Source organism: Rutilus rutilus (assembly GCF_951802725.1).
Source record: "Rutilus rutilus genome assembly, chromosome: 24".
In the NCBI taxonomy this organism is placed as follows: domain Eukaryota; kingdom Metazoa; phylum Chordata; class Actinopteri; order Cypriniformes; family Leuciscidae; genus Rutilus; species Rutilus rutilus.
The window spans coordinates 5,130,141-5,142,531 of NC_140228.1; the positions used below are offsets into that span (position 1 = coordinate 5,130,141).

The 12,391-nt window shown below is 35.6% G+C and overlaps 2 protein-coding genes across 3 annotated transcripts; both read left to right on the forward strand.

Annotated features, from left to right (window-relative positions):
• The first annotated feature begins 267 nt into the window (after positions 1-267).
• On the forward strand, positions 268-12,280 carry LOC311284453 (H-2 class I histocompatibility antigen, Q10 alpha chain-like). Of its 2 annotated transcripts, XM_084399496.1 has the most exons (9): positions 280-470; positions 1,066-1,338; positions 1,425-1,712; positions 1,796-2,080; positions 7,193-7,315; positions 7,536-7,652; positions 7,894-7,941; positions 9,746-9,803; positions 9,883-12,280. In XM_084399496.1, the coding sequence occupies exons 1-8, from the start codon at positions 389-391 to the stop codon at positions 9,763-9,765; spliced, it is 1,236 nt and encodes a 411-aa protein (XP_084255622.1). In that variant the 5' UTR covers positions 280-388; the 3' UTR covers positions 9,766-9,803; positions 9,883-12,280. The 2 variants fall into 2 exon arrangements, with proteins under 2 accessions (XP_084255621.1, XP_084255622.1); XM_084399495.1 differs by having other exon boundaries at positions 268-470; positions 9,746-12,280.
• Positions 2,770-6,348, forward strand: LOC311284452 (piggyBac transposable element-derived protein 4-like). Its single transcript, XM_084399494.1, has 3 exons — positions 2,770-3,871; positions 4,174-5,719; positions 5,813-6,348. The coding sequence occupies exons 1-3, from the start codon at positions 3,702-3,704 to the stop codon at positions 5,867-5,869; spliced, it is 1,773 nt and encodes a 590-aa protein (XP_084255620.1). The 5' UTR covers positions 2,770-3,701; the 3' UTR covers positions 5,870-6,348.
• Positions 12,281-12,391: the final 111 nt, after the last annotated feature.

Consider the following 12,391-nt stretch of genomic DNA (forward strand, 5'->3'; position numbering starts at 1 on the left):
ATCAGTTGAGTTTGCTTCTGTTGCAATTTGTTCAACCTTTTTTCATAAAATGACTGGACTAACAGAAGGAGAGGGAGAAGGGAGAAGAATCACTAGAACTGCACTTTTTAAATTTCTTAAAGACTTAAAGAATATGAGAACGCTTAAACAAATAGCATAATGTTACACACTCCTGTACAGTAGGTGGCGGTATGCAACTAAAAGTTGTTTACAATCCGTCATTAATCAAGAGAAGAAGAAGAAGGAGACTCGAAAGAAAAGTAGTTCGAAGCTTTCATGACGCAGTTAGAAATCGCCGCCATTTTCTGCAACCAGATCTGTGCTTGAGTTCAGACCGACACAGTAAACATCAGTGGACTTAGATAGCCTAATCAGAAGATTATAAATCATGGAAACGGGTGTCGTGACAAAGAGTTTTGGCCTGCTTTGCTTTTTCTTTCTTTGTGGGACTTCGTCTTCAGTTCAAACGGGTAACGTTAAATGTTTACATTTCGCTGCGTTTGTTGTTGGCGAAAGTGAAAGTAACATTTTACGCATCCAGTCTTGAAATTTGATTACGAATTTATGTTACATAGTACATGGAATTTAAAAGTGTATCTATACTTAGCCTATATAACTAAATATATAGGCTACGAGTTTTGTCAAATTAAAAAAAGCTTACTTTCCATAATTTGACATCGATCAACATGGCAGCGGCCTAGTTATAATATTACTGTTCATATGATCGATACCAGGATTAGCCGCCTCAAATTCATTTTTCAACAGAATACAATCTGGATATACCAAAAAGTAACCTGAAAATAGTGAAACTATTTCAGATCCAAGTAGGCACACATTTTTATTAAATTTGGCCTTCAGCTAATTATAGGTCGTTTTTTTTTCTTTTCTTTTTTCTTTTAAATTACAATAGATTTAGTCTGTTTAGTTTTTGCTGTAACTGAAATGTTTTGAGACTGTTCTGTGTGTGCCTAACTCACCTCATATTTGGTCTGTTCTCTCCTTCACTAACCAATTTTATAACATACACTTGTTTCATACAGTCTATTTTATTCATTTGGTTTACAGACAAACACTCCCTGTACTACATTTACACAGCCTTGTCCAAACCTGTCGATACGCCAGGCATCTATGAATTCACAGCTATGGGTCTTCTAGATGACAGACAGATTGACTATTACAATAGCAAGGAAAAGAGAAAGATTCCCACACAGGACTGGATGAAAGAGAAAATGCAGGAGGATTACTGGGAAAAAGGCACCCAGTCAAGAAAGAGCAAAGAACAGTGGTTTAATGTGAATGTCAAAATTCTGATGGACCGTATGAAAGACAATGCTTCAGGTGAGAAATACTGATACATCTTTATCTCCATAATTATTACATTATATTGTTATTATTATGTTATTATTGTTTTCTGTCCCTTTCAGATGTTCATGTTCTTCAGTGGAGACATGGCTGTGAAATTGATCAAGAGGGAAAGGAAATTAAGTTTTCCAAAGGCATTGATGAGTACAGTTATGATGGCGATAACTTCCTGTCTTTTGATGATAAGGAGTCTCAGTGGGTTGCCCCAGTTGTTGCAGCTCTTCCAACCAAGAGGAAATGGGATAATGTGCCCATCCTGAACCAGTACACCAAGGGCTACCTGGAGAAAGAGTGTGTGGACTGGCTCAACAAGTTCAGAGAATATGGAGATGAGGAGCTCACAAAGGGCTGTGAGTAAATGTAGAGTATTTGTATTTGTTGATTATCTGCAGCTGTCATAGAGAGAGAACTGATTGATGATCTGTGTCCGCAGCTCCTCCAGATGTTCATGTGTTTGCGAAAAAGTCTACCAGTGACAAAACTAAGCTGAAACTCACCTGTATGGCCACTGGTTTCTACCCCAAAGATGTGATGTTGACCATAAGAAAATATCGCACATCCCTGCCTGATTATGAGATTGAATCCACAGGAATCAGACCAAACAATGATGGAACCTTCCAGTTGAGGAAGCATGTGGACATCAAGGAGGATGAAAAAGCAGAATATGACTGTTTTGTGTCCCACAAAACTCTCAAAGAACCAATTATTGTCAAATGGGGTAGGTAAAGTGAAAGTATTTAATCATTAGAGTAGGGCTCTTTCCTCCGAGGAAACACTGGTGGAAGTGCCTACTTGAAACAACTTGAAAGCATGATGTGTACGTTTTTAGTTACCAATCAGCTTAGTGAAATTAGAGTTACATCTCCGTGTTTGTGACCATCATGACACCTGCAGTGTTTACCGAGAATGGATGGAGACTCGGGGTCTATGAAAGAGAAATTATGCCACATTGAAAGTGAAAACAAACACTTGTGATCCATAATTGTGTCTCTCATAGGATAAGTGCACAAATGTCTCATGAATAATTATCAGTACACCATAATGAGAGAAAATATCACAACCTATGACAAGTCAAAAATAGTGCCTAGATAAGGATTCTATTACAATTAAAATTACAGACGAAAATGTTAACATCCATTAACCCCTTAACTGTCACCGTCCCACAGGTGGGACGCTTGCCACTATATTTTTAAAACAATAATATCTAGTAAAAACCTTAAGCAATATTGACAAACTATATATCATTTGAAAGCTTACAATCTCTAGTTTTCATATTTGGTATTGTTTTTTTAAATAAATTACACAGGAGCAATAATTTATCAAATTGCAACAAGAATATTTCATACTCATTAGGCGTGTTTATGTCTTTATTCTGAAATAGCGACAAACATGAAAAATCATGAAAGATTGGTAGAAACCTCAGATTATTTTCATGCCATGAGTTCAAAATACAACACCAATTCAATTAATGAGAAAAAAAGTGCTAAAAATGTTTAAATATAAAGAAAAATATGATGTATTCTCGATTTGTGATGCAGCTGCGAGCTATAACGTGGTTTTTTTTGCGTTTATTTGAGGTTGAATTCAAATCAAATTCATCCAAACTTCCCATACTACTTCTGAATAGGATGTCTACTTCATAAATTGTATTAAAATTATGGAAAAATATAGTTTAGATCACTAAAACCATATATGGAAATGGAGGCGCCCTTATATGGTCAGTAAGGAAGCTTGGATGTGATCTAATGAAAAAACTATGGTGCATGTGCCCCAAACAAAATCTTATAGAAAGGTAATTTTTTTAGATATCAACCTCAAATTTGAAACACAACTTGTTCAGATTTTTGGTTTTGATTTTCTTGCAATTTTAGAGTAAAAAAATGTTTTGTAAAATATATATTTTATATAAAATATAATCATATTTTTACTTTATACATTATCATAAACTCAAACTTCTAACTTTTTTTTCTGTTTCACTATCATAATTTATTTCACGTCTACAATAAAACACTAGATGCTATGTTTGGTAAAGTCTTCTGATCAGAAAGAACCCACCCTCATAAACTTTGTCCAATAATGATCAGGAAAGTCATTCAAATAAGTCTCAATGTCCAACCAGAGCCGTATCTAAGGCTTGTAAGATCTCAGCAACTCAGCTGGCCTATGGGCTCTTTGAAAATAGATATTTACACAACCATTGTCCAATCCATGGCTGATTGCCTGTGGTTGCTAATCACATGTCCATGTGCAGTTTGAAAACAGCTGCTGATTGTTTGTAAACGTGCATCAAATGAACTGGCAATCAGCAGGAGCAGCCATTTCATTTGCACCTTCACTCCATGGTTTGTGACATGAATCCACAGAGGCCGAACAACCAATTTTATACACTTTTAGAAGTAATAGACAAGGTTTGTGAATCTAGTGAAGAAGAGCTGAATGAGGAATCTAGTGATGAGGAGCCAGACCTACTTTTTTCAGGAGTGAATGCATCTGAAGCATCTCTAGATCGGTAAGTTGCATTATACGCTTTCCCAATTTGTGATAGGGAGCAGTGTGTAAATGTGATATGTAATTATGTGGGCCTATTCTATTTATATATCTTGAAATATTTTGCTATATTTATATTTTTCATATATGTTAGGGAGTAGCTTGTAAATGTGTAATTATGTATGTTTCTGTTGAAATATATCTCATGAAACACATTGCTATATTTGTAAATGTGTTATATATGTATGTGTGTGTGTGTGTGTGTATGTGTGTATTTGTCTATATATATATATATATTTACATTTTTATATATTGTTGTGATAGGCATTCAGATGATTCTTTTGATGAGGACTGCCAACCATCAACCTCTGTGGCATCATTTCCAACTACTGCTTCTAGTAGTTTTGGAGAAAGAGGAACCAGAAGCAAAGACAAAAAAAGAGGGAGAAGCAATGACAGAGGAAGATGGAGAAGCAGTGGCAGACTAAGAGAAAGAGGGGAAAGCAGTGACAGAGGAAGAGGGAGAAGCAGTGACAGACGGAGAGAAAGAGGGAGAAGCAGTGACAGAGGAAGATTGAGAAGCAGTGACAGACTGAGAGAAAGAGGGAGAAGCAGTGACCGAGGAAGAGGGAGAAGCAGTGGCAGACGGAGAGGAATAGGGAGAAGCAGAAACCGAGGAAGAGGGAGAAGCAGCGGTAGAGGGAGAGACAACGGTCATGGCAGAGAAAGATCTTCATCTGGCTCTAGTGGTGTTTCCACTAGCACCGATGATCGATGGTACACCCAAGAAGAGCCTGATGTTTCACCACCAGTGATAAAATTCAGACCAGCTCGAACACCTGGACCTCAAATTATTGAAACAGAGTCCTACAGTCCTCTGCAGTTGTTTCAACTTTTTTTTTCATCCTCGGTTTGTCAGACCATCATCCGGAATTCAAACAGCTATGCTGCTGAGCACCTGGAGACAGCAAGAAGGCCAAGGCAGGAAATCTCCCTGAAGGACTTTTTCTCATTCCTTTCATTAGTAATATATATGGGTTTGGTGAAGCTGCCATCAGTTTCAGACTACTGGAATGGGTCCAGACTGTATGGCATTAGGTTTCCAGCATCAGTGATGTCCTGCAGGAAATTTCAGGCCATGTCCTCAGCCCTCCACCTCAGCGATCCTAAGGTAGATGCTGAGAATGCAAAAAATAAAGGAACCCCTGCTTTTGACCGCCTGTGTAAAGTCAAACCAGTGTATGAGCAGATTCGTGAGGGGTGTAGAAGTTTTTATCACCCACATCAGACAATTGCCATTGACGAAAGAATGGTGGCATCAAAGGCAAGGATAAGTCTGAAGCAATACATGAAAGCGAAACCAACAAAGTGGGGGTACAAGCTTTTTGTCCTGGCAGACTCCCTAAATGCCTATACATGGGATTTTTTCATCTACGAAGGGAAATCCCCAGTAGCTCAGAGCCAGCAAAACAAAGGTCTGAGCTACGAATCGGTCATGGCTCTGGTGGATGAAAAGGTCTTGGGATCAGGCTACAAATTATATGTGGACAACTTTTACACCAGCCCGATGCTCTTCAGGGACCTCCTCCAGAAAAACATCACTGCTTGTGGGACCATCAGGAACAACAGGGTGGGCTTCCCACAAACCACCCAAAACAAGCTGCCCAAAAATGCACCCCGGGGAAGCATAAGGTGGAAAAGGGACAACCAGCTTCTCTTTGTCCAATGGAAGGACACGAGAGGTATTGATGTGTTCCTCATTCCATTCGGCAAATGGAGATCAGACTGTCCAGAGGAGAGTGAAGACAGGAGATGGAGTATGGACCGTTATGACTGTTCCAATTCCTGCAGTAGTGTCAGACTACAACAAGTAAGCAGAATTTTTTCAGTGGATGATGCAAATTTTTTTTGCAGATATGTTTATATTTTATGTATTGACTTTTATGTATGCTTTTTTACACAGGCACATGGGAGGAGTGGATGTGTCCGATGCCCTCATCGGTTACTACTCCGTGCTTAGAAAAACCAGAAAGTGGTACCGCTCCCTTTTCTTTCACTTTGTGGACATTGCGGTGGTTAATGCTTTCATTATCCACCAGCATCTGGCTGCAATGCAAAGTAAGAGGGCAAAAAATCAGAGGGAATTCCGGGAAGCCCTTGTACAAGAGCTCGCTGATTGGGTGCCGCCTCCTGTTGCTCCTGCTGCTCCTGGTGCTCCTGCTGCTCCTGGTGCTCCTGCTTCTCAACATCCAGCAGGACACACTCCAAAACACATACAACCATCCAGTAAAGTGAGAAGAAGATGCAGAATGTGCCACCAGAAAACCCCTGTAATCTGCGTTGTGTGTGACTTGCCTCTCTGCTTCGTTCCAAAGCGAGATTGCTTCAGTCGCTGGCATGATGGTGACAATTTGTAATCCTTAGCTCTGAATAGTTGTAAATAGTTGCAAATAGTTGTAAATAGTTGTAAATAGTTGTAAATAGTTGCAAATAGTTGTAAATAGTTGTAAATAGTTGTAAATAGTTGTAAATAGTTGCATATAGTTGTATGAACAGTTTGTCATTTGGATTTATATAACCACTGTAGATACTATATACTTTTTTTTATTTATTTTTTATTCCTATGTTCAAAAACAATTTATACAATGTTTAAGTATTTTTTAAAGTATATTCTGAGAATGTTTTGAATTAAAAAAAAAAAAATCAAATTTTGTGTGTTGTGGTGTTGTGAGATCAAGTAGTATAGAAGTGTCACCAATGGAGGAAAAAATGATACCTAGTGACCTTTGTTGTTACAGCAGCTAAAAGTCTCACAGAATCTACAAGGTTTGTGATATCAATTCCAAATTTGGAACAAAACTTGTATATATTTTGTGCTTCAAATTCCTAGCATTTTTAGGGTAAAACCTCTTTGGATTATATATATTTTTCATAAAATAAATATGTTTTATTATATACCTTTTTTATTATAATAAACTTAAATTGCTATAACTTTTCATTTATTAATTTTTTTCAACTGCAGACACTTGTACCATAAACCTCCAAGTGTTCTCTTAAAAACAAGACCAGAATCAAGCTTCTATTAAAAAGCATTCCAGAATTACACTCATTTGAATTTAGACATCCCCTTTTTAAGTGTGAACTCAAAAAGGGGGGTGACAGTTAAGGGGTTAATGTGCTACACAAAACCCTTTTAAAATCTCAGAAAATGTAGTTTAGTGTTTTATGGCACCTTAAAATAACTCTATCAACAATGGAATTGAATTTTCTAATTGTAGTAGACATTTAGACTTTACATACAGTAACTTTGTCCATTTATTATCATTTGAATTTTTTTTTGCAGATGGAAAATGCATTGACTGCAATGAAGGCACTGCCCTGGTTATTGGAATTGCGATTGGAGCTGCAGTTGTACTAGCTTCTCTTGCAGCGCTCTCCTTTTACCTTTACAAGACTAAAAGAATTAGTGAGTATTACAACATAAATACAGATTCTGTGCACAATCTTTTTAATAGTTTTCTCTGATAAACTTTCTTCAACTGACAGGACCAAAATCTTGAAATAGTCCATTGAAATCTACATTAATTATTTGTGCTGACCAGACTTCACTTGTTTATCTCTGCCTCTGACAGCAATGCATGTAGATAGTAACTGTATTTATCATCTTTATTTGTAATCCTCTATAGGTTTCTCAAATCAGAGGACTTTAAATAAAGAATCAAGAGAGGTGGTTTATGCTAATGTGAATGGAGAACCAAGAGAGGTGGTTTATGCTAATGACACAGAGAAAAGTCTTCTCCCAGGTAAGCTGCTTCAGAGGGGATCTACCAGGGTGACACAGAGTGACAACTGACACCCTTAGAAAAAACATTGCCACCCCATATTTATCTCCATATAAAACATAAATGGAAGCAGTGTTTTCTGTAACTCTGTTAATTTAAGTAGCTAAAATATATAAAATATCAGAAGCATCTATACTGTAGGAAGATACATAGCTTATTAATGAGCTTTTTGTGTTTATATCTTCTTTTGTATTCAAAACAGAACCAAAACAGGGTTATGCTAATGGAACAGTGAAAGGTCTTCTCCCAGGTAAGCTGCTTCAGAGAGGACTCTACCAGGGTTTTTAGTTATTGGAGCTCAAATTAATAATGATTTTTAAATTGTGGGAAATTTATTACATTATGAACTCACCAAATTGTATATTGTAATAGTTTCTATAACAAAACAATTGTATTCTTTTTAAGGCACAACAAACATGGATGCATTTTTAGTTTAGTTTTTGAATATTAAATGCACTAGATTTAAATATTCCTGTATTTATTATTATTATTATTATTATTATTATTTAAGGGGTTTAACAAAAAAATATTACATGAACCATTTAAGATGGGGTAGCCAACCCAGCTCCTAGAGAGCTCTCAGGCAGAGTTTAGCTCCAACCCCAATCAGTAACGCCCATGCCATAACACTGCATCCACCATGTTTCACGGATGATAGGATATTCTACAGATCAGGATTCTTCTCCATACACATCTTTTCCTATCATTCCTTTCATAAATCCTCTGTATTTACTGGGGATGTGCATTTTTCAAAAATATTGAATTTGGGCTCATAATTTCGTTTTTATATTTGATTATTTGTTTATTTAAAACAAAAAATAAAAATTCTGTCATCATTTACTCACCCCAATGTTGTTCCAAACCTATATGAGTTTCTTTTTTTTCTACTGAACTAATAAGATATTTTGAAGAATGTTGGTAACCAGACAGTTGAATGGTAGCCATAATTGACTTCTATAGTATTTTTTATTTTTCCTACTATGGAAGTCAGTGGCTACCGTCAACTGTCTGGTTACCAACATTCTTTAGTTCAACAGAAGAAAGAATTTCATACAGGTTTGGAACAACATGAGGGTGAGTAAATGACAGAGTTTTCATTATATCATTATATATAATTTCATTATTTTATATCTTGAGGTTTGAGTTTGAAAACATTAAACAAAAAATATACAAATCAAAGCATTTAAGCTCAAGCAGAGCGAGAAAGTAGACTGCGCCATTTATCGTACAGAATGTATACAGCCTACACTTGAGTTGGCATATGGTTCTCGTGTTCATATTGTTTCACATGTTCATGTTGAGAAAAACAATATCCACGAGCTCAGGTGAAATTTGGCTCCTCAGTCTGATAACAAGGTGTGCAGAGAAAGGGACACAAAGATAACAGTCTGCTAAGCAAAGTTTCTTACAGCTTTGCATAGATTTTTTATTTATTTTTGGGGTTGTTACTCTCTAATTAGATTAAGACAAAAAAGAATTTCATTTTAATTAAAAAAATGATTTTGTGCTCATGATTATGTTGACAGAAAATTATTATTGTAAACATTCATTTATTTATCCATTATTACAAGTTGCTAGTGTTTATGATGTAGTACATTTCTTATAAAATAGCCTATTTATGTGGATAAAATAAAAAATAAAAAAAGATTTTGTTTTGAGAAATTATTACATTAACATTTTATTGATAATATATTACATTATGTGCAATTATTATATATTTATATACCACAGCAACACTACACAAAAGTGAACTTTTCTTGCTGTAGTTTGGTCATCACCAGTTTCAACAGAGATGCTCAAAAAAGATGCTTGGTACAATGACTGTAGGAGTTTTGAGTCATAAAGTACAATGTAAATGTGATTGATTATATAGTATATTTATATTTAAGGTTAAATGTAAAATATTCATAAAATATATAGCACACAAACCTATAAGTAGTTTTAGACTACAACTCTTATCTTTTATATTTTGGCCTACATCAAGATTTGCCTAAAATGTCACAAATTGCAAGCAAATTGTTCTCATGGCTAACACAACTTCTGTCTTATTGCAGGAAGCAATGGAGCTGTCTAAAGGAAGGCATTGTCCAAAGCAGTAATAACCTGGCATATGTATGCAAGAATTATGCCCAAGGATTTAATCTGTCACATTTTCCTGTGATCTTGATTATGGTTTATTTTTGTGCCACAGGAAACAGGAAAAGTAATAACTAGGGATATCAGTCTATGCTCACTCCCTTTTTTTCCTCTCACTTTGGTCATCAGATCAACTATATGCATGGTTTTCCTGAATTTTAAGTATGTGAGATCATTTCAGCTGATATTGAAGGTGTTTGATTTTATATTTTTTTTGCCTTTGGCAAATCCTTATATTCAGTGTGAATTTCATTGCATTAAGTATACATTTCATCAGTCCATGCATTCACTGGGACTTGATCTGAACCTTTCGCTAGCACTTGCTGTAGAAGTGTGTTGTGGTTATGCTTTGAAAAGTGATGTTACAGGGTTCTTCTGATAGACCTCTGCGGTTTCAAAACAATTGTTTATTGGAAGGTTTTGCAGAAAAGCTTTATTTTTAGGGGTTCAAGCACAATATGCGGAAACCCTGTTGTAATTGTTAAGATTTTTATTTTTATTCTTCCACCGCAAAACTGATTGTGCAGACCAAAACCGTAAGGCCTCTAGATACTTGAAACCTGGCCCAGATGGTAGGTCTCAATTTAGTGAAATCATTGGAATCCTCGGCTCAACAAACAAAACATATCTCAGATTTCAGTTCCATCCATTTTTAATTTTCAGAAATTTTTTCTTTTTTGACGCCATTTGTCTGATTCACTCGAAACTTGACATGTTGACATCTAGAAAATGACATTTTTCTAGAACGTGGCAAAACGTTTTTCATGGTAAGAATTTCGATCTGTGATTCATGCTCACGACGGGATGCCAAAACGTTTGAAGGTTAAATCTCCTCATTCTGAACAACTGCCTCAATAATAATAATAATAATAAATTTAATTTGGAATGCACTTTATATTTAAGAAAATCTCAAAGTGCTACATGATAAAAAGGATAAAACAGAAAAAGAGAGTTCAATCAAAAGCTCTCTTAAAAAGAACCACTGCTGTCAATCAAACCTCGTGGGCTGTTTGTCCGATTTGCTCGAAAGTTAAAACTTGACATGCATCATCTTGGGACCCTCATGGCAAAAAGTTATCAAAATAATTTTGATCGAGTTAACTTTTTTGTTTTTATAGTTATCTGGCATGGCCCGTTGTGAGTAATGTAACATCAAAACAACAATCGTCAAAGATTACAAGATACAAGAGAATTTGTGCTTATTGTAAGTAGAAACTTCACAAAACTGTGTACATGTTACAGAATTGAAATATCTTGGATTGGTCATAGATCCTCAACTTAAATTTGCTAAACATAAGAAAATCTCTAAAACAATACAAAGCAATCTTAACTGTTTTAAACTAATCAGAAATGACATACCAAACCAGGCAGCCCTGCTGTACATGCATGCTGTGGTGTTTTCGCATATTTCATACTGCATGACAGTTTGGGCGCAAGCAGCTCCGTCTGCAACAAAACACATTGGTTCACTTTACAGTCGATCAATAAAAATGATGGATAAAAAGTCAATCTGTTACCATCATTGTTGCATCCTCGAGACATATATAATATTAAGCTTTGAAAGCTTATGAAGCTAAATACATTTTTAAGTGTATTTGTAATTTGGCACCTGAGCCACTTAGTACATTTATTTATAAACAGAACAGCAAAAGAGTTACCAGAAGCAGCACTAATCATAACTGTACAATACTGCAGGACAAGCTTCGCACAGACAGCCTTTTCTGTTAAGAGCGGTAGGCTCTGGAATTCGTTATCTGACATTAAGGTCATATCTGACCTGAAAAAGTTCACCTGCAGGATTAAGTTGTGGCTAAAGGCAAACTAAAACTGTAACCATTTCTAATTATTGTTGTTGTTCTGGTTGTGTGTGTGTGTGTGTTTGAAGAAATGTGAATGTTTTATAATGTACTTGGAAATATGTACCCAACCAGGGACAGGAGTTGAAAATAGCATTAGCTATAAACTCTATATGCTGCGCATCAGTTGCAGGCTTTGTATTGTAATTATGTTTGACTGTATGGTCCCTGTTAAAAAAGAAAAAAGGAGAACGGGTCATTTTGAAAAAAAAACAATGCCAGGTTTTGTGGATTTCTAATGTGTAGAAAGCTCACAGTAAATTCTAAACAATCACTCATTTCAACTGAAATATTAAGGCTATAATGTTACTGCGTCCACTACAGACACCCGCAGAATAAAAATAAAAAATCAGTTTCCAGCATTGTTTGATTGTTTTATATAATTAGTTTGCAAAGAAATGTTATGCTCATATAGACCATTAAAAGATATTTTCCCAATACATATTCTAATTTTTATTTTTAAATAATGTTTTTGTGTGTGTTTAAGCCTGCTTAATGAAGTTGCTATGGAAAAATTGCTTTGCTTTAGTGGAGATTACTGTGCAAACCAACGATTGTAATTGTAATTCTACTTAATAATAAAGTTCTTTTTCTCAAGTTTTGCTTTTGCATTCATATTTAGACATAAAATCACTATTATAACACTTAAAATCACATTTTGTCAATCATTTGAAATGTCTCAAAGTGAGTGGTACAGATATCTAATAT